Source organism: Stigmatopora argus, chromosome 11 (assembly GCF_051989625.1).
Source record: "Stigmatopora argus isolate UIUO_Sarg chromosome 11, RoL_Sarg_1.0, whole genome shotgun sequence".
NCBI classification, from domain to species: domain Eukaryota; kingdom Metazoa; phylum Chordata; class Actinopteri; order Syngnathiformes; family Syngnathidae; genus Stigmatopora; species Stigmatopora argus.
The window spans coordinates 9,128,483-9,156,479 of NC_135397.1; the positions used below are offsets into that span (position 1 = coordinate 9,128,483).

The 27,997-nt window shown below is 37.5% G+C and overlaps 2 protein-coding genes across 14 annotated transcripts in view; both read right to left on the reverse strand.

Annotated features, from left to right (window-relative positions):
* LOC144084420 (uncharacterized) overlaps positions 1 to 196 on the reverse strand; it is a 32,155-nt gene extending 31,959 nt beyond the window's left edge. For all 13 annotated transcript variants that reach the window (XR_013303796.1, XR_013303797.1, XM_077612821.1 and 10 more), the window contains exon 1: positions 68 to 196. The gene's annotated coding sequence lies outside the window, so the exon portion shown is untranslated. The remainder of the gene's footprint in view (positions 1 to 67) is intronic.
* On the reverse strand, positions 195 to 27,993 carry cfap46 (cilia and flagella associated protein 46). Its single transcript, XM_077613605.1, has 60 exons — positions 27,926 to 27,993; positions 27,642 to 27,698; positions 27,448 to 27,566; positions 27,015 to 27,146; positions 26,724 to 26,788; positions 25,856 to 26,020; positions 25,250 to 25,373; positions 24,322 to 24,416; positions 23,488 to 23,613; positions 23,180 to 23,279; positions 22,794 to 22,892; positions 22,358 to 22,548; positions 21,564 to 21,789; positions 21,309 to 21,420; positions 20,512 to 20,641; positions 19,956 to 20,080; positions 19,609 to 19,724; positions 19,336 to 19,442; positions 18,831 to 19,043; positions 18,059 to 18,251; positions 17,659 to 17,808; positions 16,516 to 16,620; positions 15,785 to 15,966; positions 15,430 to 15,561; positions 15,125 to 15,290; positions 14,579 to 14,645; positions 14,363 to 14,498; positions 13,972 to 14,155; positions 13,476 to 13,629; positions 13,373 to 13,387; positions 12,960 to 13,183; positions 12,455 to 12,562; positions 12,199 to 12,357; positions 11,929 to 12,077; positions 11,582 to 11,680; positions 11,443 to 11,503; positions 11,108 to 11,248; positions 10,833 to 11,033; positions 10,659 to 10,765; positions 10,309 to 10,491; positions 9,943 to 10,081; positions 9,225 to 9,419; positions 7,516 to 7,704; positions 7,300 to 7,422; positions 6,318 to 6,500; positions 6,042 to 6,215; positions 5,307 to 5,404; positions 5,094 to 5,164; positions 4,368 to 4,540; positions 4,172 to 4,278; positions 3,623 to 3,699; positions 3,203 to 3,373; positions 2,525 to 2,592; positions 1,630 to 1,735; positions 1,391 to 1,493; positions 1,191 to 1,303; positions 830 to 905; positions 515 to 651; positions 334 to 411; positions 195 to 241 (listed from the first exon to the last, which is right to left on the reverse strand). The coding sequence occupies exons 2-60, from the start codon at positions 27,688 to 27,690 to the stop codon at positions 195 to 197; spliced, it is 7,638 nt and encodes a 2,545-aa protein (XP_077469731.1). The 5' UTR covers positions 27,691 to 27,698; positions 27,926 to 27,993.
* Between the last annotated feature and the right edge of the window lie 4 nt (positions 27,994 to 27,997).

Below are 27,997 nucleotides of genomic sequence, written 5' to 3' on the forward strand. Positions count from 1 at the left end.
TATGTGGGTTCAAATTCACTGACTTCATGCTAATAGTGATTAAACATACAAAAAACTGTAAACATACCGTTTAGCAATTTATGTTAATTGAATTGCTTTATGTGGCTGTCACAAGAGGAAGTCCATAAAGAACACAGTTGAAAGCTGATGGTGTCATATCAGAGTTGTGCTGAAATGTTGCTTCCAAATCAGCGTCAGAATCTGTAAAGATCAAATAAATTGCCCATTAGGAAAAAAAATCCTTTAGAAACAAATATAACACTTTGATAAAAATGAACGGTAGTATGAGCATAAAATTGCTTGGAACATGGTTATAAATAAGATGTACTCTACCATTCGATTCCGTGGTGTCATCATCTTGCCTGAGAGAATGGACAATCTGCCCAGAAGTCTGTCTTCCACTCAGAAAATCTGCAACACATTTGATTCTCAATTCCCAAATTCAAAAAAGGAGAGCATGTAAACACCTAAAGAGATTAAATTCTGCTTTTGTGAACGGCTGTTTGGGACATACTATCCAAAAAGTTGGTCATGTATTCCGAGTTTTGTTCGAGGCTGCTATGCCATTGGTTGAGGACAATACAGGTGACACCGTTCAAACTCAACAGCAGAGCGATCTCCGAAGGCTTTTCAAGGGTGCGTTGTCCTGCCCTGGAGGAAAAGAGTAGCTAGCGAAGATTTGCAAGAGGAATATGACATACGAGTCCAATTTTACAACAACATGCAGGAAAATGAGAATGGAACCACATTCAAAGAGGAGTCGGTACAAAGAAAATGCTAAAAATCCATAAAGAATAAAACCTTTGAATGTAGAAAGGCTAATATTTACCTTTTGTGCATGTCATTGTTTGATGAGTGCAAAACATTACTCTGGACCAGGTCAAAAATTAGAGCCATGTGACATTCTGAAGAGGGAAGAAAATTGTCAAACTTTCTCCTCTGAGTTTTCAAAAGCTTGTTAGTTTTGGGTTTATGTGTGACAAACAGAAAGAAAAACTGTGTTATTAAATGTGTTCATTAAACCATCATGGGAAATGTGAGTTAAGCCTACGCTTCTGTGTCTGGACAACCACATAAAGATGCTGCGAGAAAACCTGCTTGCAAGTCCCTTCCTCAAAACATTCTTTTCATTTTGTTATCATTTACTTACATTTCTTTTAGACGGTAGATAATGTAGGAATACATTTCACCTGACAGGTTAAGGGCCGCTAGTTTGGCAAGTGGAATTGGAGCCAAAAAGCGTTCTGCTCCCAAGTACATAAATCCACTGCATTTGGACAGCAGTTGCTCCATCTCACCGAGGCTTGAAAAAAATCAAAGATGCAATTACAATCATAAGTTGATGACATATGCAGAGCCTGCAAAAATGTTACAAGGTACAAATTCACACCTTGGTGTTTGTTTGATACTCAAAAAGCCTGCCAAAAGATTGGTAAAATGCTGGCCATAGGCTGGCCAGTTCATCTTCATCCTTTCAACAAGAGAGGTTCCTTCTGCAAAACAAAACTGAGCTTTGTTGTGCTTTCAAAGACAACAGTCTAAATATGTCTCTTGAGTTTGATTTCATCTCATAGTATAGTCCTATTTTCTTCCTTTGTGTGTATTGATTTTGAATTAGCTTCTACTCACCAAAATTGCTGAAAGTATTGACAATGTCTTTGTCATTAAAGATGCATTTGAAGTTCCGTGTGTCCACTGGAATGGTGTGTTCTGGCAGAGCATGATCAATAGGTGTCTGTACATTCCAAACAGCTTATTTAGACAGTTATATTTTATGTGTGAGGAGGACATTGTTTAGACATATGCCATACAAAATATTAAACAATAACACAATTCTAAAAAATTACCACAATACCCGAGGTTTGAAATAAAAGCGCTACTGCCCAATTTCTATTTAAGATTTTGCTTCAGGTGTCCAACAAAGTCACTGGCTGTCATTGATGGTGATAGATGTCCAATCGGTCTAGAATGGGAGGAATGGCAATGATTGGTTGATTGCTGCTAATTCCCCCCATAACCATAATCATTTTTCAAATCTAACATTGCCCATGTAAATGAATTGGGCGTCTCTCACTGTCAAGAGCACTGAAACATGATCATTTGCTTTGAATGAAGGAAGGAAGGAAAGCGCTCAATTGTTTTCAATGGATAATTTGCGACATCCCGGACTACGTAGTGGATGTGAAGAATGGCCAATTGTGATGGATTAAATGTCCTGAGAATGAAACAAACCATGAGAATAGTCACAAGGCAACACTTTAAGAAGGATTAGTAGAAATATATTTCAAATGTAAGCATCACAACAATAAACAAAATCCCCTTGTATGTAGCAAATACCAGCTGAGAGACATTTAAAACAGACACATCAGTACATGCAATCAAAACAGAAGTTCAGAGTGGGAGAAATTGGATCTTTGATAAAATACACATTTGTCAACTGATTTAAAAAAAACTAATTGCCAGTGCCAACAGCAGGTAAATATCATACTGTCACTATCAAGCAGGCCCAGATCAATTTACTCACCGCTTTGATGACTTGACTTTGATTACCTTTCCCCTTCATGCCTTTCCCCCCTTTGGCGTCCTTATCCACTGTTAAAAGCAGGAAATAGAATGAATAAATTCAAGGTTCTTTGCTAGCTATTACCCATAACAAAAAGCTTTTAAATATCTGCAGTCATTGACATTTCTTTCATTTTCATCTACAAAGCTCATTGGAGCCGGCAAAGGCTGCTTTTCTCAGGTTTGCCATACCTGCAGCTTTAACGCCAACTAGAATGGGTTAAAAACATAATAAGCTAATTAACCTTAATTATGCTTTGTCAAAACCTGCGGTAGCCATACTCAAACAAGCGTTGGCAACAAAGTTTGGCTCCAGGCAATTTTCTTCCTAAAGGCAGGCCAAAATATTTTCACATGAATCATATTGTAAGTTTATTTAAAGATTCTTATATCATAAAATTGTGGCATTTGAAGACCCATGTATCCACTGTCTTCTGTGTAAAAATTGCTCTCATGGGTATGAGCATTTAATGAGGGGATGATAAATAACCACTTTTTTGTATATAATGAAAAAAACTGGTTCACATGACATGTCAAGTACAGTACTTCAGTTACTTCTCGTAGAAATCTCTTTCAGGTTTCTTGATAGTGGTTGCAAATAACTGAATTTTGGACAAATTGGAGTCTTTAAATCTCGTACCTTTTTTCGGCTCTTCTTTTGGTATACGACTGCACAGAAGCTGGAGGGAGAAATCTCGAGAAACGGATGTCAGTAGGTCCCCCTGAAGGATTGACAAAGCCTCCAATGGCAACTCCATCAACTTCCAGTCTGCCAGCAACACTACAAATTCACCTGGATTCTGTGGTGCCGCTGATGTTTACAGACACACAAAAATACACAAAAGTCTTTTTTGTCTTTTTTTTCTTCTTTTTTACAAATTTATCAATAATATCAATTCTTATTAGGACAGACAATGACGTTCCTTTGGTTCTTCATCACTTATTAGTTATGATTTTATGAGTGCTCTTGTAGAAACAAGTTTGAGGGAATTACAATTTGGACTGCCCAAACTTTATATTAGCTTTACAGCAATGTCTGAGATTGAAACAGCCACTGTACCTTCACATATCGTTACTTTCTTATCTTCAGTTTTGGTTTGGCATTCTTCGGGAGCTGGATCAGCTGACTCAGGGGAACTGTAACAAAGAAAAAAAATGAAGATCAGCATAGTGATACAAACCATAAAATTATTAATCATTATTAAAATATTTTCTTTTAGTATACTTTTGTGGCTTACATGACCCAAAATGTGTGTCTATGTATATTTATATATACTACATTCATTTTCAATAGCATTCAACCATGTCACATTTGCGGGGTACTGGAGACAACCCAGCTTTAATAACATGTATGTAATATAGCAGTATTTTTTTAAATCGTATTTTACTCATTGCCTGCCATTGACAATGATAGATGTCCAATTTATTCAAACTCAGGACTGACTGTAAATGCTCATGCTTCAGTACCAGCCTCTTCCAGACAAAATAGCTTGGACATCTGCACCAATGAGAGCCAATGAGTACCCTACAAAGGGCTATTTAAAGACACCCAATGCAGAATCTCTCCCTCAAGATACGATCAATAATTTGCTGACATCTAGTATCATACCTCAAGAAAGTGAAGTCAAACTGAGAAATTAGTGGATCCAGGTATTCTTCCATTTTGTGAACAATATCTTTAAAGTGAAGTGTTAAGGCATTTTTCTCATCAGATGTCTGTTCAGAAAATAAAGACATTTTTTATACTGCCAAAAGGAAGTAAATTATTGAGTTAAAAAAAAGGAAAAATAATGATAAAGACATACAGGATGAGAAACCTGATCCTCTTCAGGGGTTTTCACTCTTCCCTCATGCAAACAGGTCTCCTTGAGGAGTGCATGTCTCATCTTTTGGTCAAAGGCCCGTGCCTGCTCGCGAAGAGCCAGCAGAGCCCTTGGGCAGACAGAAATCTTAGCCACTCGTGAGCATGTTGGTGAACCTACAGTAAATAAATATACACTCAGTCACAACTGTATGGTTCTTAACGCATGCAGTACGGGACTTGTAATTGGTCCCTGTGAGCACATTCACAGCCGCTTTCCAATGTTTTTCCAGTGCCCCGTTTTCTCTCTCTCTTTTTTTCTTTTTTTTAAGTATCATTGTCTTATATCATATTCTTTTCTGTTTCACGAACTAGGTCCCCTTCAACAAATTATACAACAGAGCAGACACTCTTTTATTCCTTTTCATGGCTGCTGTTTTCACACTTGTGTCATATAAGTTAGTATAATCAGGTAAAGCAACCTAGGCTTGAGGCAAGGGTGAATAAAAGCGGGATTTGTTCTGTACTTGTTCTTTAGCAGAACCTTCACTGGTCTTTCAAAAACAAAAATACCTGTCCAAACAAAATCTCACGTTTATTGTAAATGTCTTTCTACTTTGCTGTGTATGAACGTTCCTAAGAGAATTCACTGGACTACAACGCATTTTAACATTTCATAAACACTTATTAGGCGGTTCCACTGACTTTTCTTCACTTTATCAATATTAACCTGGTGTTGTCTTTCCTTTTAAATTTTCCTGAGGCTCAGTCACTTTGTAGAATGCTCCGTAAAGTTCTGATCTAAAGCACAAGATTAAAAGTGATGGCAAGTACACATTTAAGATAAAAAAAACATTGAAACAGTACTAGTCATTTCTACATGTTTAAATTTAGGCTGTCTAGATCTATAATATAATGTAATATGCTTAATAACACACATTACCCATCCTTAGAGTGCTGAAGTAAAATAATATTCAGGTCAGGCGAAAGTTCAGCAAGAAGATTTAGGTGGTTGGGGTTGATGGTCAATTGGGAAAAGGCCTGCAAAAAAATGATATACGTCCTAAAATACACAATATGAAGTCTTTAAATGATTTCAGTTTGTCGCTTAAAATCTTATATTATTAGTTTCATATGGTAGTAAAGGCACCCTGCAAAATGTTAAATAGAATATATAGTATTAAAAAAATTATACACCACTGTTAAAATGCGTATTCATTTTTGTAACAAAAAATATGACCTTAGTTTGGGCAAGTAAAATATAACGTAGTTGTTTTGAGAGAAGTAAAAGTAATCAACTAAGAAAATCTGATTGTGCAAAAGAGAACATTTTGTAATATGTAGGGATGTGAATGTTCAGAATCAAACAAACATCCATGTTGAGTTTAAAACTCATCTTAGGACATCTGAACTATATTTGGGGTTCATCAGAGGTACTTGAAATAGCAGCCGTTGAGTGCCGAATCCCATTTAACACATGTTCTAGGTATATTTCTATGTTAAGAATATTTGAGGTGATATGTATACTGTGGATGTGTAGCTCTGGCTCCCTGAGCAATTTTGGGAACCATTTGGAGAAGAGGGCTTAACGTTCCTAATATCAAGTCCATCCTCGTGGGAACTTAGCAACTTGGTATGACAGAATCCATTAATCATGAGTTGTACGGCGACCTGGTACCTTGGAAATGCTGTTCAGGGAGTGCCTTACTGCTTCCAGCATTTTAGTGGGCCTGCCCTCTTGAGATACAAAGAGTTTCCTGTAGAGGCTGAGTAGAGCTGAGAGTTGGGACACACTAGTGTCATCACAGGCCAAACTTAAAACATCAGCCATAACATCAGCAATACACGCACTCTATGGTGAACAAGAAAAAAAGAATGGATTGCTGGAAAATGTGCAAATGATACAAACTATAAACAGGCTGTGAATACATTTTTTTCACCCACGAGAGCATACCTGAAACAAGGCGAGATACTGACATGCCAATTCATGGTGTGAGTTTCCAAGACACTCCAGCATATTGAGAGAGGCATCACTCAGGATGGATGCTGACAAATTGTGCTGCAGACACAAGCTAACTGTTTCTGACAGCACGTTATTGGCTTGGGCCAAAAGCAGCTCAACCTTGTGCTTTTTTTGCTGCATGGAAAAAGACACAATGGTTACACTTTACAACAGTTACTTTAATGAATCCGTCATTTTATAGCTTAATCAGCACAAATACGTGTATGTAACAATGGTCCAATAATGATAGTGGGTAAAAAAAAAATCAATCACTATAATGCATAGTTCACAAACTAATAAATATTTAGCCTTAAAGTTGGATTTTATTACAGCAGATAGGAAACAAAATAACAGCAAACCTAAAAAACAAAACAAATCCAATTCAATTCATTGACTATTCGAAGTCCCCTGAGCTGAACCCTCCTAAATATATATTAGATTTGACAGATGTATTGAGCAAAAAGAGGTATTGATGTTCAAGAGGAGGAAGCAGAAGAGAAACTTAGATGGAAAAGACATATACTTTGGTAACCAACCCTAAAGGAGCAAACCGGAAGGAAATAGGACCTTTACTGAATTTTATAATATTCCCATGGTATTGAATCGATCGAAACCCTAGCCTCAGGCTAGAACTGTTCGCTGTAGTCGAGAACTAATAAGGCCTGCACAGATGGGGGGGTGAAACAATTTCTAAGACAACCAGAACAGTGAAGTTGTGATCGATTCAGTGCCCTGAGAATTAAATGGCCTAGATGTGTATTTACAGCTAAAGTTAAGACCATAAAATAGCCAATTTTTTTTCTGCAAACGTGAAGCAGTTCTAAAAACTACAGGAGATGGGCTTTCACACAATGATGTATAGAAATTTAACTTATGAGTTGAGTTTTAAATTAGAGGAGTCAGGGAGGAAGGGGACATATCAGGAGGTATGCACCTGGGGCTCCGTGCTTTTGGCAGACGTCATTCTGGACTCTTTACTGCTTAGAACGCTCTCCTTGTCTTTCACACAATTCTCTTCTTCGGTAATTTTGACAGTGGAGTCACATGTAACTTGCAGCTGGGGAGAATAATTTCAGGGTCACTGCATGCAAGCATTTACACTTATTGGTAATCTAGCCTGAAAGTTCAATTTCAATGACGTGCTTTTTACCTTTGGGTCTTTTTTCCAGAGAGATGAGATATAAACAGGATCCTCCTGGACAGCCAGCAGTCTCAGGGTCTTTCCCATCAAACACAGGCAATGTGCTCTCATTTCCAAGTCATCCAGAGAACAAGAGTTCACTGCAGCCAGCTGGCCCAACGCCATCTGGCCCAACGTGCTGCCTACATTCATCCACTCCTGTTCAAGTCAGAAGGATATGAAGTTGGATGTATTTGTTCATAGAATTAATTAATTGAATTAAAAGTAACTATTGATTGGCAGTCAGACATAAGGGAAAGATATTTTTTACGGGTTTAAGATTCCACGCAGCGATTATTGCAACTCCTAACTCTGATGAAGATAGAAGGCTAGACAGCTTAGTAAAATCTTAATTAGAGAGAGTGATTGCCATACTCACACTGTAATGTGCTTGGAGAAAAGCTAAACTACATCACCCTTCTGCAATTATGCTATTCATTAAGGTGATTGAAGAACTGCTCAAAGTCTAAACTTGTTTTCACTCACATCTTTAAACGTGGCTTTCTCAAGCTTCGTTTTCTTTATCTTGAAGCCGTTCATTACTGCATGAACAACTTACCATTTAAAGTGTTGACCATTGCAATTGGTAAGGCATCACTTTATATTTTAAACATAATGACCGTCAAGATTGTTTTTCAGAATGTATTATTTATGCCAGTAGCCAAGCAACTGTGATTTGATTTTTTTTTTCATTAAACGTTTGTATGTACGATTGGACGTCTGGCACCGTCAATGTCAGTCAGTGAGTTCCGTGAGAGACCTAAAAAGGGTTAAGCAAGCCTCATTTAAAAAAAAAAAAAAATCGTAAGGAAATGCAAATGTCAGTAGGTCGGAATCAATTGAACAGTAAGTGTGAAAATTCATTTTCTCAATTAAACAGATTCTTTAAAAGGTAAATAAAAACAGTAAAGTTAAGCTAAATGCCTCCAATAAACGCTTATCTGAAAAATAGTGGAGGTAATGTCACGGTTTGGGCTTGGATGGCTTCTTCCGGGACAGGCTCATTAATCTTTATTGTTGTGAACACATAAGGCAGCTCCAAAATGAACTCCAGACTTTATAGAAATATTTTGGCTGCCAATTTCACAAAACTGATTGGGAGATCCCTCATCATTCGTCAAGATAATGACCCAAAACACACTGGCAAAATAACAAAGAAGTTCATTGCGGCATGAAGTAGAAGGTTTTGACTGGCCTTTGGAGTCAATCTCCAAATCTACTGGAGGGCATAAAAAATAAGAATAACTGAAAAGAAACGCATTATAAAAGAAGAAGATTTTTACATTAACAAGTCTTTTTTTGTTTTTATTTCAATACATTCCCCATCAACCTTCTAAAATGATTTGTATTCAATTTAGATGAAGAATCTAAATATCCTGTTAGATTCCTAATTTTAATGCTCCCGTAAAATGGAAGTCGACAGCGATAAGTCACTGGGCCAAAGAAAAAAAGTGTTGTTAACAAGCTTTTGCCAATTCGGCTTCAAAATTGAGAAAAAAATAACGCTGCCACATCAGACCTCAGCTGGTGTTTCACATTTTACGCACACATCACTGCTACCTCCTCTGTGTGGTAGCCAGGCACCTTTGCCTGAACTCTGGAAGAAGCTGCCTACATATGCCCCTTCAGACCTTGGTCTGTTTTTCTTTGCAAATTTATAGCATTCATACAGGAGCTACCTGTTCAATTGAGTTGGTTTCTGGTATGCTTCGCATAAAATCTTCAATTGCTATCTGAGCGATTGTCTTGTCTTTGGTCAGGGCTCTGTTGACTATTTCTTCACAGTGCTCCTCTAGTATTGCCAAGCAGACATCTACCAGGGAGAGACGCAGCCGTAAAAGTGTCCACTTGGGTGACAATATTGCTCCAGAACTCTGGCAGAAACACAAAACAAACACCAGCGAGTTATTTCAAGGTGATCAAAATCATAAATGGTACAGACACAGGTTGAGTGAAAAAAGTACACTTATTTTCAAATGGTAATTAAATTTAGTTAATAAATGTGACCTGTCCATAAACAGTGTTATTACAAAGGTCTGATAAGACAGCACTAACTTGAATGATTACAGGATAAATGCTACGACTGAGTAGGCAGGGCAACAGCACCATCTCCTGAACGTACACTGTTTACATCAGTATTTCAAATGCTGAGATGTATGATGGAAACATAAGAGTCTTCATTTAAAATTCTCTCAAAACCCTGACATAATATATAACCAGAAGCTCATGATTTGACTTACTACTCGCTTCCCAGCCTTTCCTATCTTGTTGCAACAGAAATGAATTCCCATACTAATATCCTTTTTTTAATATAATCAATGACCAATATTGACACGCATAGTGAAAGGAAAAAATAGATATTCAAATGCTTCTGTGAAATGTTTGCTGTTTACTTACTGCCTCTTCAAGTTGGAGCAGGTTTTCAGCATTCAAAACCACCCGTTCCTGCTCTGAGATTGATAACTGCATGTGGGAAAGTGCATCAAGCAGAAAACGTTGCTTTTCCTTTTTGTCTGTAGCTTTGTAGGCCAGAAACCTTTGAACGTGTTACATGGATGTTTGAGGGTCAGTTTCCTGTAAAATTCTAACACAAAACTAATAAAACCTTAAAAAGGACTGTGATGTATGTTTCAAGGTTTTTTTTTGTCAGAAATCATGTGTTAATAGCTGGTTATTAAGGTTATTCAAATGACATTGTCTGCATTTACTTCAAGGTCAACAGAGTAGAATATCAAAATATGGATGAACTTTGACCAGACTGACCTTAGGCCGTACGTGCATTGTTCATGGCTCTTGGCAGCATGGGCTCTGTAGTTGAGATGCGTGAAAACGCTTGCGCACTTCCCGAGTGTATCACAGGCAGCTTTCAGCACTAGGAATTCCTTGGTAGAGAGTCTGACTCCAGGCTCGCTGCCACAAATGGCACTGATGCACTCAATGGCACCTCTAGAACAGGGTAAAAATTACATTATGGGATTTAGAAGCTGATTGAAGATGTGGCCAACCAACCCAGATGCTGCTGGCACAGCCCCTGTTTTACGTAATATATAAGAACAGTTTGAAATCTTTTTCAATACCTAGACCATTCCTCTTGGCTAAATGTATACAATTACCTCATTTCTAACGATTCAATTAAAAATGTGATCTCTGAGACTCGGTTTAACCGCTGCTTCAAAACCACTGTCAAAGCTTCACATCCTTGCTTGATTATTTGATCCATCTGTTAAAAGAAATGTCATAAGGTCAAAAACGGCTAAATTTACAGTCTAGTTACAGGTTATCTTCACCTTGGTTTGTGCATCCTGGGGTCTCTGGCCAACCACGGCGGCAACCTTTGTGAGTGTGAACTTGTACCAGAAGTGCTCGTCCCCACCCATGGCTTGAGCTTTGTCGAGAAGATACAGGGCTTCTGCATAGTTGTGTTCTTCACAAGCTAGAGTAGCCATACTAAGCAAGATTCTTGGCATGACACTTTGATCATCAAACTCCTAATTAGAGAAAACAAAGAAAAGATACACTACAATAGTTATTGTTGTCACTATTTGGCATTCTATTAACTCACCAACGCAACCAACTGAGCTTCCGCCAGGAGCTGCCTGGCTCCTTGGTACAGTCCCATCTCTATGCAGACATCTGCTTTATCAATCCAAATATCCAATCGAAAGGAATTCCTCCTCTGTAAACCTGACTCCATATCGGTTTTCTGTAAAGCATTCAAATGCTGACCGCAAGGTAGAATGGTGGCTTGTGCTAACGTGTAAACTACCATAATCTGCTATTATGTAGGAAAACGAACAAAGATAATATTTTGAAACAGTGTCGGAGCTCAAAGTTATCCTTTTTGTGAAGGAGTAGGATGGAATGTACCATTAGAGCAGAAAAGCGCTTTGGACTGACCTGATTGTTGGATTTGTAGAGTCGCCTTCTCTCCTGTAAAAGAGTGAATGCTCTGTGGCACCTATAGTGACAGATATATTTTTCTGTATGTGGATAAAGTTATAAGTACAAAAATAAGCACACAGTAGCCCTTAAATACCTGATCTGCTCCTGTTCTCGCATGTTCATCAGGCTCAGGAGACTCTCATGATATGAGGAATGAGTTTCCATGCCAAGCTGACAGCAGGTCCTCACAATTCTAATGAGGTGAGAATGGCAGAAAGAGATTTATAGTCACATTTTACATGGTGTGTGGGTGTTTTCTAGACCTATTGTGGAAATCAAATGAATGAATTTGTGATATTAACAATCCACCAATAGGGCCATGCTATTGGGATGAATATATTTTAGCCCAGCGTTGCCATTTCACGTGTGAATTTCACAATTTAAACAAATTGAGAAACTGGTATGAGGCATAAAAACACACTAATGTGCCTGTGTTTCTACCTGAGTCGATACAAATCAGAGAGGCTTCTCCTATCCAACAGATCATGAGCAAATGTTTCTGCGAGGTGCATAATCGGTAGGGTGAGGTGGCTCAGTGAGAGCGAGTTCAGTTCCTTTTCCAGAAGGTCAAGATAAAACAAGCTCTGGTTCTAAAGTTAATAGGAAAAAAGTTACTAAAACAATAAGAAAAACAATCTATGGAAAGCACTTTATTTCCATTGTAAGAGTATTATTTCTAATGAACAATGGAAATATAGTAAGTAACCTTACCTGATTAGTAATGGTGTGAATATTTATGCACTGTGGGTTGCGATTTGTTTTAAAAGTGTAGCGGACCTGATCAGAGCAAATGTATTTAACCCAATACTCCAGAGTATATGGACGTGTAGGTTCCAAGACAGGTTTGGGAGTCATGTCTGGTGGACTGGGCTGAGCAAGTAGGTGAGACACACATAAAATAATGTATCAATATATTTCACAGAAACCACATGTTAAAACAATTAAAAAAATGTTTAAATAATAGTACATCTTTGAGTTTTTTGCCTTTGCCTTTGTCTTTTTTGTTCCCTGCAGGATTGGGAGACTGGCCTTTAATATTCTCACTGGGACTCATAGAGACAACTTCCGCCGAGACCTGTAAAGACACACAGTTTTCCAATTTTCAAAAGTTAGTTCAGACAGTCTAGAATGGGTCAGGTAGAGAGGGAGTCTGTCGGTTTTAGTTTCATATATTGGCAAGGTATAACATTCACAAAAGACGTGTAAAAACGATTACTGTGCTTGCTTGCATCATTGTATACTAAGAATGGCGTTAGAAAAATGGCGCCGGGTGATAAATGGACATTTTTTGACATGAGTTCCACTGAGGGTTGTTAACTCCGCACAGTATAAGATAATTGCGGTACTAATGCAACGTGACACAATGAATCTGAACCCGATCAGCCTTTTGTGGATGTAGAAACAGCCTTTGATCATTGACTTAACATTGGAAAAATGTCATCAAGACAAACTTTTTCCACTGACATGCCCACCTGCCATATTTGTAGCACAAAGTCGTATGCTCGGAGCAGGTTAAACTGGTGCTCAGATGAATTTCTGTCTGCCATGACCGCAAGCAGTGTGTGTGCTTGCACCAAGCTGTCAAGGCGTTGCACCTCCTTCAGACTGGACACCGTCTGTGTGAATGACAATCCTTGAACAACTGCCAGAGTCTCACATTTCAACGAACCAGTGTCCATTTCCTCAGACCCTTCCTCTAGACAGAGAAAGAAATAAAGAAATGTTATGCAAAGACCACATAATATGACGAAGTGTATATTGAATATATCGAACAATGTGACACTCAGAAGCTTTGTTTAAATTCAGATTAATTTTTTTAGATACAATTTTCCACATCCAAAGAAAGTATACTATTGATCCAAAGTGGTAAGGAATGTAAACTAACCTGACACAGCTACACCTGTACAAATGAATATCAAAAGAAAAAGTACATTCGGCCAATCAACTTAACAGTAAAAAATTGAGCCAGTTTAGTCATCAATTGATACCTGATTTTTCTGACTGTCCTGTTCCCAAATGTAGAAGAATGTCAATGGCCCACTGAACCTGGTGCTGGGCCTCTTCTGTAGACATGTTGTGACAGTACAACCATGCTCCAAATGCAAGCAGGAAGCTGATCTTTTGCCATTGATTTTCTTCAGACTTTAATCAAGAACACAGAAGAGTCACACACTTATTATTCTTTTCCTAGACACCTCCCTTTCTTAATTTCCAGGGGATAAAATTGCTGCAATGATCCAACAATTCCACAAGATGGGGGTAGGATTTCGTTTTTTAAATTTTATACCAAACGCTACATATAAAGTTATTTAATTACTGCAAAGATCTCGTTTTTATGGATCCCAAAGTCCATACATGAAATATATGTTTCCAACACTTCTAAAATCTCATTTATTTTTGTAAAGATCCCAAAGACAAGGTAAAATAAATGCTTCCATCAGAAGATCTGGTATCTCTGCGAACTGGAACATTATCTTGACTTACCATGAGAGATGTTACTGATTTCTGATAACAGGTCATCTGCTGTGTTTTATTGCAAGAACACAGTGCTGCTTTGTGCCACATTAGTGAGCAATTCTGCTCCTCTTTGCCTTGTAGCGTCTGCATGTCCATCAATACACTCTCCCCCAGCCGGGCTTTCATCTGTATGCGATATTTCAGCAGAAGCCTGAGAAATAGAGAAGATAATAAAGTTGGATTTGTCATCTTACAGTTTAAAAAAAAAAAAATAATCAGTGTTTTATCAGTCTACAATCGGCTGGCCATCGATTCAGGGTATCCCTGCGCTTTTGGCCCAAAGTCAGCTGGAATAGGCTCCAGCACCCTCCAAAACCCTTGTGAGGAATGCATGAATGTTTGATCATTTTTTACTTACAGTCGATGTTTAGTTCCGGGCATATCTCTCACAGCATTATCCAACAGTTGCAAAGCTCCATTGAAATCTGTTCTATCTATGTATATTTGTAGCAACAGACCGTACATCGATGATCTCAGAGTGAGGACTTCTTCGTCTGGCCAGAGAGACATGCAAACATAAAAATTAGTAATTTGAAGGGGTGTCCATTTGAAAAGACTTCCACTCAGCTCTTACTTTGTGCTTCAGGTTTAGAACTTCCAAGAGGTACTCCTTTCTGGGGTTGTTTCACTTTGTCTTGTTTCTATAAAATGACAAATGACAAAAAAATTATAGTCGTAAAGGTGATTGATGGAGAAAGGCTGATATGATGAGCACAACATGACATTTATAAGGTGCATTAACAATATATACACATACTGAATGTATATGGGAAAACAACACAGTGAAGGAAATGCACTGGTATAATATTTTCTTTTCTTTTCATGATTCTGTGAGTGTGCAGTGTGTGTAGGTAGTACTATATAGATTTAAGAGAGAGAAGAAGCCTTGGAGACACTTTCTTCCACCTAAGCCTATCCAAAAATCCTCACCATTTCATAAATAATGAATCGCCCTGCCATCGATGTATTCAGATTGATGGGAAGAAAACCAAATTAATTTGGAAAATAGCATTAACTATTCATAGGAGTGATCAATAGATGTCTTTCTAACACACCACACCATCCCACTGTGGAAATATAGTGCATCAGTGCCAAAATGGCAAAAGACAAAGGTTCATACGTTTGTATGTTTGGGATGAGTTTGAAGGAGGGCACTGAGAATTGCCTCCAACGGCTCTTTGAGCTGATGTCTTTCCTCAGGTGAATGTGTTAGAGGTAGGCAATTGTTCCAGTAATGCCTAGCAGCTGTAAAACATAATTCTGGATGCCCGGCCTTTAGCGCATACCTGTGAGAAAACATGGAATACAGATATTGTTCATAATAGGTCTTACGAAGGAGAGACTGAATAAATGAATAATGATTCTTGAACAATCTGGCCACTGATGTCACAACAGAACATACAGTAAGTTCTCTAAGCACACTACCTGATACTAGACAGAAGCATATCCATGGCTGTCTTGTATATATGTAAGTCTCCAATAGACTGATGAATTGAGCTCAACCCTCTCAAACAGGCTGCAGTGCTCAGCATCTCATTCACTGCAGGCAAGCCATACCTAGAAGATATTAATAGATATTAAGAGATTAAAGCTAAGCAACAACACCAATATTTTATTTCATAAAACCTACTAATTACAGACTATTTGGCATATTATATTGACTCCTTTCATATTGAGTACAATTCCTCATACCAATACGTTCCTTTTTTATGTTTCACCCACTCATCTACAAGTTCTTTAGATATGCAACTAAATGGATTTAAAAGGTCAATTGACTTACAATAGGCAAGGTGTGGTGTTGAGGCATTTTAATGCTGCATCCTCAAGTTGCATTGCTCTCTCGGTGCAGTTTAGAACCAAACTATACTCTTTGGCATGGTGACAGAAAGCAGCAAGTTGACACCATGTCTGCAGCTCCACCACTGCATCAGTCCAGTTACAATTAGACACCATGCTGACCAGCTTTTTGAGGGATGGGACCAAAGGAAATTAAATAAGTCAGAAAATCAGAAAGTAACAGTATGCTAAAGAGGTAATTCATAAAATATTGGAAAACGGAATTATTCCAGTTTTATATTGCATCCAAGATCTTTCATTCATGTAAAACAAACAAACATACAGAAAGATTGTGTAAAAAAGACTCAAACTGAGCAGATAGGCAGCTACAGTGATGTGGAGAGTTGAAGTGATTTGAGGACACGCGGATGCGACATACTGTAAAAGGTGATAAAACGGGTAGAAGTAATCAAGTGCAGATAATGAAAGGCCATCTAAAAATGAAAGTAATCAAGAATGTGGAGTAAGCATAATGAGTGGTGGAAGGCAAGTTGAAGCTTGCATATAAATGAATTTTTGGTGGGGCAGTAAAGTGGGGAAATATTGGAACAGTAATGAATATGTCGGGGAGAGAGAATGGAAAGAGCTTAACTTAGTTGAGGGTAATTTATTCACAAGACACGACACCACTCATCAAGTTGACTAGTTAAATAGGAAAACAAAGAGGAAACATACCGTTGAAAGACTGGGATCATACCCCTCCATGGGGCTGGCATTTTTGTAGGACTGAAGCATTTCCACCGCAATCAGCACACGAGTCATAGGTGAGTATTCTTCATTCTACCAAGTAGGTATGAGAACCACCTTTAGGCTTAGTTGAACGGTGAACAATTTCTGACAACCATGACGTCTTCTTCATAACTCTTAAACTTCTCTACTTAACTTCATGTAATTGTCAATGAAATCATTTACCAATGAATGATTTTAATTCTGTATATCATTGTAACATCTGACAAAAAGAAGACTTGCCTCATTCACAAACTTTTGATCTAGGGCATAGATTTTAAGGCAGTACAATTGATAATGACATTTCCCAAATACTGTGCATGTTAAGTTATAAAAACAACTTGCTGCTTTAACATGTAAAACTATGTGCCAGTTGAAAGAGCAAGAGTTCAATATAATTAATTGTAATTCTGAATAAACACTATTTCTTATAACACTGCATTTCTCAGTAAAATATGACTGGGAAAAGGCGATATAATTAGTTTTAACAAAAAACACCATGGACCCGGGTGTAAGAACAAAGTACCCCATCGTTGAATTTTAGGGAACTGGCGGAAACAGAAGCAGCAAGGCAGTGGTAACATAAATGTCATGTGTCAAAGAAAGCCAAAAATACATGGGAACTTTTCTTTGGTTGCATTGCACAGAAAGCAAGTCAGCAGCTTATGATGTACTGCCATGTGGTAGCAGCAAAGTGTCTTTTGTAGGCGAATCTGTGCTATCTTTCTGAATATGGGGGCAATCCACCTTGTTAGGCTAGGAAAACACAGTTCTGTCAGATCCACAAGATTTCCTTTTGGCCTAAAAAAATATGAATATGAACACCTGACTAGCAGGGGGATCTAACCAAACGCCTGAGGCACCTTATTAACTCCTTGATGAGGAGACATGTTTCGCTGACTGTTTCACATTGCGTGTTCATGTTTTGTATTGAAATACATCATCTTTGATCATTTCAAAATCTAACCCTGCATTCATGACAACATGGCCTATCAGATATGCCAATCCCGCAACTCAGTATAATGATATTTTACACGCTGTCTTTATGAGACCCAACAGATTACTATTCTTGTCTGACAGGCAGAATGATACCTTTTCTTCTGTTTCTCCATTGCAGCCAGTCTGCTGCTGCAGGAGGGTCTTGATCCGCACCCACGTGGCCACCACTTGCTTTTGCACAGCAATGGGTACTGTCTCCCCTGTGGTGTTGTTGTTGGATATGGAGAGTGCGTAGTTACAGAGCTAAGGGTGAAGACAAAATAAAGTTATTCTTTCTATGTAGGAATACATTTTTGGAAGGAAAAATATACCCTCTTGATATTGCGCTATTTGACTGCAGACTGATTTCAACTTGGAATTAAGTCTTCATATGTGTTTCTCAACAGCACAAAGTACAGAAAAGATCTATTGATTTTTTTTTTAAATCAGAGCTTAAAATAGCTATATTGAACAGGCGTACCGGGAAAGTGACTACCACATAATACTGACATACCTCAAAAGCTTTTTGGACCTTAATGAGGTCATCAGGTTCGAGCACAGTAGTTGAGACACTGGTTATCTGTTTATCAAATTTTACTTTTCCTTTGTCTTGTGGATAGGCTTGCTCCATTTTGTCTGGTACAGCTAGATGTAGGTACAGCCCTCGAGCGACAGCATCACACAGGAGCACCAACAGAGCATGATTTCTAGAATGGACAAAGTAATGTTCTACAGTCTTTGCTCGCACAAATTATTCGGGGAGGTTTAAGTCATTGAATCCCAATTTTAATGCGAATGTGGGCTGCACAAAGCATATCTGACACTTGTCTTGTGCCTCATGTGTGCTGACTAGCTACTCTGCAAATCCCTGAAGTTAAAGCTCAGGTCAAAAACTATGGAACAATCTTCAGATGCAAATTAGCTAATCTCATTGGCACTCTATTTTTCACATTTATAGTATTTTGCTGTTCAGCACAAGATGAGACTTAAAAACATTTTTTAAAGGCTCAGTTCAATTGTCTAGCAGTATGTTTTATTTTTCGTAGTACATAGCACTTTTGTTCAGCAATCTTTTTAATCTAAAGTAAATGATGAATGTAATTTAATCAAGTATATTTTTCAAAGATGGACTCTATGGGGATTTTTCCTTTTGGGTTTAGTGGGTAGGTATTTATATTTTTGCCATACTGACTGTTAAAAAGATTGCTTGATTTTTACAAATCAAGACGACTGAGGCCAGACAATTATAACTAAATAATGGAAAACAGTGTTAAATGCATTCCTACCCAGTGCACTCTGTCTTTTGGAACATCTCTACCAGGCTTTGGAAGGTGGGGATAAGACAATTATAGTCCCCAGTAACCAGCAAGTGCTTGTTGTAGTTCCATAAGTAAATGGCTGAATTTGCCACAACCCAGGGTTCTCTGATCTGTGTACCAAGCTCAGCTGCTCGAAGGAAGGTGGAGGTGGCATAGCCTGATAGATCCTGGATCCAGTCTCTATGTTGTGAAGGACAGGGAAGAAAAAAAAATTGTTTAATAACATGCCATCTAATTAAAAATCAACATTTTGTCTGTTATCTTTAAATTTTGTAGACAATAGATCTGCCTTTGGCACATTGAAATTTAGCATTTGCATGCAATATCTGAGAGATTCTATTACTCATTCTTCAATGTTTGTGCGTGTCATCAAATGCCTCATTAAAGAATCAGACGGCACGCAAAGGCAGACTTGAGAAACAGAAACCCTTCCTGTGATGAAAAGTTTTGACCATACAGTTATTGTTCTTACCTGTAAATAATCCAATGTTTATCATCTTCAGACACACCTACATCCTGAGGGAGAACCGCAGGGCTGTTGAGCTGCACACCAAGCATTTGCAGCTTTTGGGCAGTAGCCTAAATAAGACAAAGATTTCACCCAAGAAAATCACATTATATTTAAAAATCCATTGTTTATTATGAGTATTGTTCCAGAATATTTGGGCATTCTCTGTTTTGTATGCACACACACGATTTTGTGAAGGGTGCAGAATATTGTACTTTTTAGAAAAGATTCACATACCTCAGCTGTGATAAAGCATATTTCAGCTAAGAGGCGCAATTTCTTCGGACAGGGTTGAATTTCTTCAAAGCTGCTAATGTTTTCAGAAGGAATCTCTTCCTCTGAGCATTTTGATTCTGCATACAAATTAGACAACAGATCAATTCATTTTTTGGGTATATTTTTATGAAGGCATTTGACTGTAGACTACATCTAAATCAGTTTTCCCCCTTTTCCTGTGATCCCTAAACGTTATACTTAAATTTTACTCTGGGAATTAGCACGTCTTTTTTTTGGATGTTTTTTTATCTTTTCTGATTGAATATGAATTTTCTGATATTTGTTCATCCTTCTATTAAGCATCTTACTGTGACATTTGGACATCTTCGATCTTGCTTCATCATAGAGCAAACAAAATCGACAAGCTACTCTGCACACATCCCACACTTCTTGCTTTCTTGCTGTCTTTGCAAGTGTGGCCCACAGCCTCAATCTAGAGAAGAGAAAATATACTCATCAAATTGTAGCTTTACGAAGGTCATTTACACAGTAAAATCAACAACAATTAAGGTAAAATCTAATTGCTTCTCTATAAGGTGCATAAACACAGTTAATTTTTAATCTTTTCACTTCTTCTGTCTTTGCTGACAGACAAAACTCAGCAATCTTAATAAGAAGGAGATTTGTTGCAGACTCTTGCAGTCACAGGAAGTACCAATTGATCCCGCCGCCAATTATCTTTGCCGCTTATTTTCACGGGTTACGACTGCCAGCTTCGGGTGAATGGCAGGTATCCAATTTGAACTAATCACTGACTGATCGAAAGCGAATATAGAGGATTCACATATATAGAACGGAGTACACACTACAGACAAACTCATGCACTCCTTGACACACCCACACATATGCACAAAGGATAGCTACCTCTCCGTGTTGTCAGCATTTTCTCCTTGTCGGTCCAGGTATCCATCTAACTTCTGCACAGCTGCATAGTAATTATGAGCCTCAGCAGATAGCTGTGCAGTTGGTCCACATCCAACAGTGGATTTGGTAACTAGCAAAACAAAACTTTATGTTACAAAGTTGTTTTTTCATAATTCATTATGGCAGTATTGTAAATTCCATATTCCATATGATTTGTTGTAGTTTCCCAGACTTGAGTGATTGCCTATAATTTATTTAAAATGGATTAAATATGCATGCTTATTCACTGCGCGGAGGAACTGTACGTCCAATGTACGGAAATCATTGTTCCTCCAGCCATTTCAATTGCAGCATATAAAGATAATGAGAAAAGAATTTTCCTGTTCTTGATTTTTAGATATGCCAAAGTCTCGGCACTGGGGGTATTTGGTTTAGCAATTAGTATAAGTACAGCTAAAATAAAGACGTTTGTCTTTGCTTTTATTTTAATTGAATCATTCTCCCATGGTTTCTAATATAGCATTACTATAAGAAATGCAAAACAACATTGTTTGACGATTATGGCCAATTTGCATGGGACCTGTGCAGCTTTGATGATTTGCCTATTACTGTCTAATCTCTGGGATAATTGCAGCACACACACACAAGGAATAAGGAAAGTTTTTCATATTGTACGTAGCTGCTCCTATTAAAGTCCAAGTCCTCACATGATGTTTTTTTGCAACTTACGTAAAAACCTTATTATCCAAACCATTACAACTAAGTGAAAGCTGAAAGTGAGAAAGATGCAAATGTACTTTTCGAGATGTTGTCTGCATTTAGCACCATCTGGAAATCAGCAGGAGCCAATAGTTGACCCACAGTCAGCAGCAAGGGACGGCAGTCAGTATGGGGCTGCCTTTCCTTGATCTGACAAAAGAGGAGGGCTTATTGCAAAATACAGTTTACCTAAGTATCATATTTTCTGGAAGTCACGTTTCATTATTAAATATTCCAGAACTGTTTAAAAGTGAAATTGCCTGACGCAAAAGGTGCCAAACAGTGCTTCTAACCTGCTGCATAAGCATTGCGGCTTTATCTTCTATTCGAGAGGGCGTTTGATAAAGGTTTCGTCGGAGCTGTAGGAGGTGGAATGCTGATGACAATCTTTCTTTTTGTGTGCCATTATCCAGCTGCATTGCTTTTTGGAGGTGATTTAGTGAGGCCTCAAGAAGTCCATCCTCTTCTTCAGTTACTGCAAGCTCGGCATGAACCTGACATCGAACTGTGAACAGCATGCTGGAAAAACGACCTTCAAACTCTTAGAAGGGAAATGAATAACAATGTTCTTTACTAACAAACACTAGGAAAGGCTACAAAATCATAAGTATTCATTTATGTTTACATTGGTTATTCCAGTGCCTTCATTATTCACCACATTACTGAATAATTTCTTTCTTTCTTGGTTTCCCACCATATTATCTTTCCTTATCTAAGGTTTCAGAAACCTTCGATTGTCTCATTATGTCCGTATTGCTCTGCCTTTTTTCATCCCTTTTAAATATTTTATCATGTTGTCTTTTCAAGGGTATGATCACTTGCTGTATGCCTTCTGTACAGTGCATAAGAGGTATTTAAAAATCCAGTGCATAAAGCTAATATTTCCTGTGTGTTGCTACTGTCACAATGAAATGTCCCGAATACGGGATGAATAAAGTTATCCAATCCAATCCAATCCAATACACAGCCCCACTACCTTCTACTGTAGTAAGTGTGCAATGCCACTTCATACTAGCAAGGTAAACGGAAGCATGTTTTTTGGGGTCATATTAATATGACTACATGTAGAATCATTTAAATCGGTTACCATTGCATGTCTTCAAGTGCTTGGGCTACCCGTGACAGAGGTGTCTTAACATGTCTACGGAGATTGTGCTGTAACAGTGGAAGACAGAAGCTCCACTGTGTCGCACACACTGCTTGAACAGCTTGAGGGTCCCCCTCTCTGACTGCAGCCTGAAGACACTGATTAAGCTTTAATATAGCTTTCAGACGAGCCTAGGGGTGAAACAAAAGTCTTATGGAGCAACTAAAAGAGACAACCGTTCTATCACCGAGTATACTAGATATTAAAAAAAGAAATGGGGAAAAAAATCCTAGAGGAATCAAGTGTTGTATGAAGTGCATTTCAAGCAGTGTTTATGCACAACCGTGGCTTTCTTAAAAGTGAAAATGATTAACTTTGAACTTGTAATCAAATGACCAATACTAATATGTTCTGAGAAGTGTCGTTGAGGAAGCACCTCCACACTGGATTTGGAGTAGTCATTCGTCTTTGTCTCTTTCTTCCGAAGGTTTATTTCACAGTTGATGCACTCCATCATTATTTGTTCTCCGATACTCTAAATGTAAATAGATTTTTCAAGAGTCACACTAAGTAAGAACAACATTTAGTTATATTATTTTTTTATTCAAGTATCTATTTTATGCAAGAGATAAAGACTCAAGTAGTCATTTCACTTTTTTTGTCAAGAAAAAGTCAACATGCAGTACAAATACACAAATCATTTTTAAAAAATTAACATTATCTTAAAAAATGAATATGAATGTCAGTTTTTTTCAGTGCTAAGCTCTTATTGTGGCTATATTATGCTAACGGCTTCAATATTTTAGGAAAATGGGTACTCACAGTCTCGCCGAATGACTTTAGTTTTTTTAAGCATTTGTCAGCCACTTTATGATTCTTTCCTTGCAAGGCAAGAAAAGCAAGCTCCAGGAGAAAGGACACTCTATTATCCAGAGCAAAATACAATAAGTGAGATTTGGTGTAAAACGAACAAAAAGCAGCAACTATTATAAAACGTGAGCGGCGGGAACAATAGACATGAAATTCAGACATACCATATACTGAACATCAAATGAAGCTCATGGAAGGGTGACAATAGTCAAAGTAAAACCTTGAATGACAGGTGTTATAAAGAGTACTTGATCACATACCTGTTAGATGGTGGGATGGGTGTTCGCAGAGAAGGTTTTGTTGACTCTCCCATGAGGCTAAAAATTTCCTCAAGTTCATTTAAATCCTTTTTTGCAAGTTCATCCTGACTTATTTCTCCCAATCCCCTAAAGACAGTAGGAGTCCAATTCATTTGTGTTTCAGGAATTACAAACTGTAAATTAAAATGCTTCTGCTAACAGCTGCACAAATCGTTATATTAGAATAAATCAAGCTCATAAATGATTATGCTACAAACTTGAATCTTCCCTTGGGCTATTAACCTTTTAAACCGTTGGATTATGCAGTAGTTCTATTGTACAGTGCTAATTATACAGTTGTAGTCTCAAACTTTGTTATTTACACAACTGTTGTTGATTAATATTGCACAGTACGATACACCAGGAGTTCTTTTGACCTGGGGACAAACTTTTCCTGCATAAATTTGCAGGAACTTTTTTACATTAATATTCATGAACTGGAAAAAAAAATCAATTTAGCCTCTAAAAACGTTTGTTTTTCTTGCCTTTACAAACAGGAAGAATCCCAATAATCTATGGATGACTGGATCAAATTTGAATGTTTTAAAATTTTAAGATTAACCTTTGAGTGAGCAAGTGTTCATATTTGATGTTGTGTGGCCATTGGTACTGGAGGTGCGGAAAGCAAAGTGGCCACATATTTGCAGAATGAGGTCAAGTGTGATCTCCCACCTTAACCGATTTGAAATGTCCTTTTTTTAAACAGATTGCAATCAAATTCACAAACCACACAGATGATATACTTCTACTCATGCATAGAAAGTGTAAAATATAACTGGACTTCCAATTACTTACCTTTTACATTGTAGCAGCTTGTAAATGACAGTTAAGGCAGTGGACTGGCGGCTCTTTTTAAGGATGATTTCTCGTTTTGACAGATTATGCCATACCTATGTCAAGAAGGATAGGGTGTTAAAAATAGCTGTGATGAGTTACAGTCAAAACTGGCAGCAATTGACAAGTAGTTTACTGTGAAAATTAGTTAGTAATTGTATATTTTTTTTGCAGTAGTTGACTTACAACAATTAAGAAGTAAATCACTGTAAATTGAATTGTTATAACTGTAAGACTGTATAATTTTATTTTACCATTGCCCCCTGAATGGCTCGCCATCACAGGGTGACCAGTCCACATTATGCGTATGGCGTATGGGTTCGTGGAAGGGCAAAAACATATTTTCCTGTCGAAAAAAAGCTTTTTGTGACATTCTTTGGTCTTCTTTTCTACAGCGAATACATATATTTTATCCAGTATATTTTTTTTAATCGTGGTTTAAAGAGTATTTTCCACATTACTGCTTATTTTATAGAATATGTTTAAAAAAACTTTTACATTAGATAGCTTTGCTGCAACAGTAAATAAATGTTCATTGCTTATTTAGGATGGTTTATGCTTCATGGTAACATTTGATGTCAGTGATGTGCTTTGAATTAGATTTCACTTCATTGAAGCCTGATAAAGCTGGGGGTGTTCATATTGTATGTATTTATATAACAGATATTGGAATATATTTTTAATCAAGCAGCCTTTATGAGTGACATTTTTCTTTGAGTTAAAAATGAATGGTTTTTGATCATCATTTTTTTTCCAATTGAGCATTTCACAATGAAAAAGACAAAGCATGGTAGAGGACAATACCATATATCCATTAGGATATACTATAAATCCTTGAAAAATCAATATTATATTTCTTACTTTCAACTACTTGAAATACATTGTTTACCTGTAAGCGAAATACTTTAGAATAAAGATGCATGCAGTGTTTTTTAATGAATTCCTCTGTAACTCTGGCATAGCTTGCAGCATCATCCGTTTTTCCAGCATCCAAAAGAGCGTCAATTAGGTGCCTGAACAGAAACAGACAAATATGGCAATCATTTAAAACACAGCATACCCATTTGTGATTACAGATTTTAATTGAACAACATTTTATTTCTCACATAGTTACTTTTCTTTTTATCATGCAGTTAGATTGTTTGAAATGATAATTTAGGATGTATGTGACAGTATTTCATGGAATAAAACAGATGTTATGGAAAGTGTCTATCCTTCAAAGAACTGTGAATCCAATTAAAATTCACTCACACTGTACACATATTTTACATTGTGTCAGGCGACCAAAATTAGCATTTGAACCTGAGGTGTTTTCACGAGCACAAGACAGCTTACATCAGCGCACTTTTTCCCTCTATTAGATGAGAAGCAAGCCAATTAATTGGGGAGCCACAGAGCTGTTGCAGCACATGGAATGCTGCTTAATTATCTCTGTACACCATCCCCATGAATGCAGAATAAGAGTGCAATAAGAGTGCAATGGGGTGCCACTTGCATCATGAGTTCAGCTCTCCAGCTGTGATCCTTGTCCACCACCATTTCCAGACTTTTGACCACCTGCCTGAGTGAAGTTATGAGGTGGCAGCACCGACCTGGTTGCAGGAGAGGACGCACTGTCTGAAGATACAGCACTGAGGCATTGAACACAATGTAGTGGGATCTGTCCAAAACAAAGCCAATGTACCACAAAGGCGGTAATTACTAATATATACTTGAAGTAATGTCCATAATGTATATGGGCATAAATGAAAGTATTCTCTAAGTAGAACTCTTTTCAAAATGTGCCAGAAGGGCAAAACAATGGAATTGATACTATTTGTCTAATGAGCCACAGTAGACAAATAATTCAATGTGTAAAAAAAGTAGATTTATGTGTTGATTCTAAATAGAGCACATTAGTTAGCTAATTTATTCACAAAAGAGACTGTTGTATACTTGACTGCAATGGGTTTAACAAACATATTCCCTGGGGTGCTAATTGGAGGTTTGCTCATTTGACCCTTTCTCTTGACACTTTTCACGCTTCTTAATACGAGGCACTGCTGATGTCCAAATATATTTTACAGAAAAACACCAGGGATTGAAAATACTTCTATATCAAAGACCTTCATGAAGTTGTTTGTTCATTAAACTAACACAACTCAGTACAGATGGGATAAATGTGAATAAGAGGTCATGACATGCAAGTAGATATCATTTAATTATTAATTATTTCTCTTCAAACATTTATGTTGTTTTAAAGCACATTGAACTGAACACATTCCTGACAGACGGTCTATTTTATTGTGTCTGACTATATACTGGTTATCATATGATGATCACCTGTATAAGACAACAATTAACTTTCCAGAAAGATAACTCACCTTTTTTCTCTCTTTGAAATGTCGATCGCTTTAAGACAATACTGTACATTCTCTTTAAAGTCTGCCTACAATAAAAAAAAACAAAAAAAACAAATGCTATAATGACAATTCCGCATATGAAATATAAAGTACAATGAATTAACAATAATGTACCTAAATTACATCATCGGACAGATATGACAATTAATGGCATTTTAACATGGAAAATACAGTCACAGAGATCAAAGCGAGTGTCTTGAGAAACAGAAACAACACTTCCAAATAGAGCCGTTCCCAATTAACCACACTCACCATGGTACCTGTAGGCGGAGGACACTTCAACTGGATCTGGCAGAGAAAGGCTCGACACAAATATTGATCCGCTGGTGGGTTGCCATCAAAGAACTTTTTGAGACAGGCTGCAGTTATGTCCAAACAACCCAGCTAGAAAACAAAACAACATGATCATTACATTTGTATAGTTAAAACTGTACGCAGAATAAGGCATAAGCGTTCTTTGGCCATTTCACTAGGTACAGCAATATAATGGAATAAGCATCCACCTGAAATCTAAAGCTGTAAGCACAGTTACATACTAATTCTCCATCTCTATATGTATATTGACAGCTCTTACAGTGTGGTGTTGCTGCTGCACACACTGTATTAGCACACAGAGTGCTGTTGTCATTGCCAAATAAGTTTTAACTTGTTGCTTGCTATACAGGACACGATCTGTGTGTCTTACCTGTAGCCCTACTTCTGCACAGGAGATGTACATATGTTGGTCAAAGCTGAGTGTTCCTCCTGAGTCAGGGTCTGTCATTTCTTCTAATTCATTGAAAGCTGCTTGCAAAGCTGCAGGGTCTGTAAACAAAACAAAACAATAAAATGCAACCTCCAGAGTGGTTTCAAACTGTAACCGAGCATACAAAAACACACCTTGTTTCTTCTTGGCTTTGGCCAAATATTGAATGACATCCAGGTCCATGGTTGATTCTGTTTGCAAAACATGTACATAGTGCAAAAGCAGAAATATAGTACTTATCTTAAAACTTATATTTTCTCTTTTCTATCAAGCGATTACCCTAAAAAAATAGCATGTCGCATTTAAAATGACGTCAAATAGGGTATTTAATTCAACTTGAACTCGTAAGCTATTTAAAACCTAAACACGTTTACCTAGTTAGATCGTTACAAGTGAAAATAATAAATGAGTAAAATACCTCTGCAGCAGAATTTCAGGAGAAAAAGATTAGCGATTCAAATACTGCAAGCGTTTTCTCAATTTCCGATAA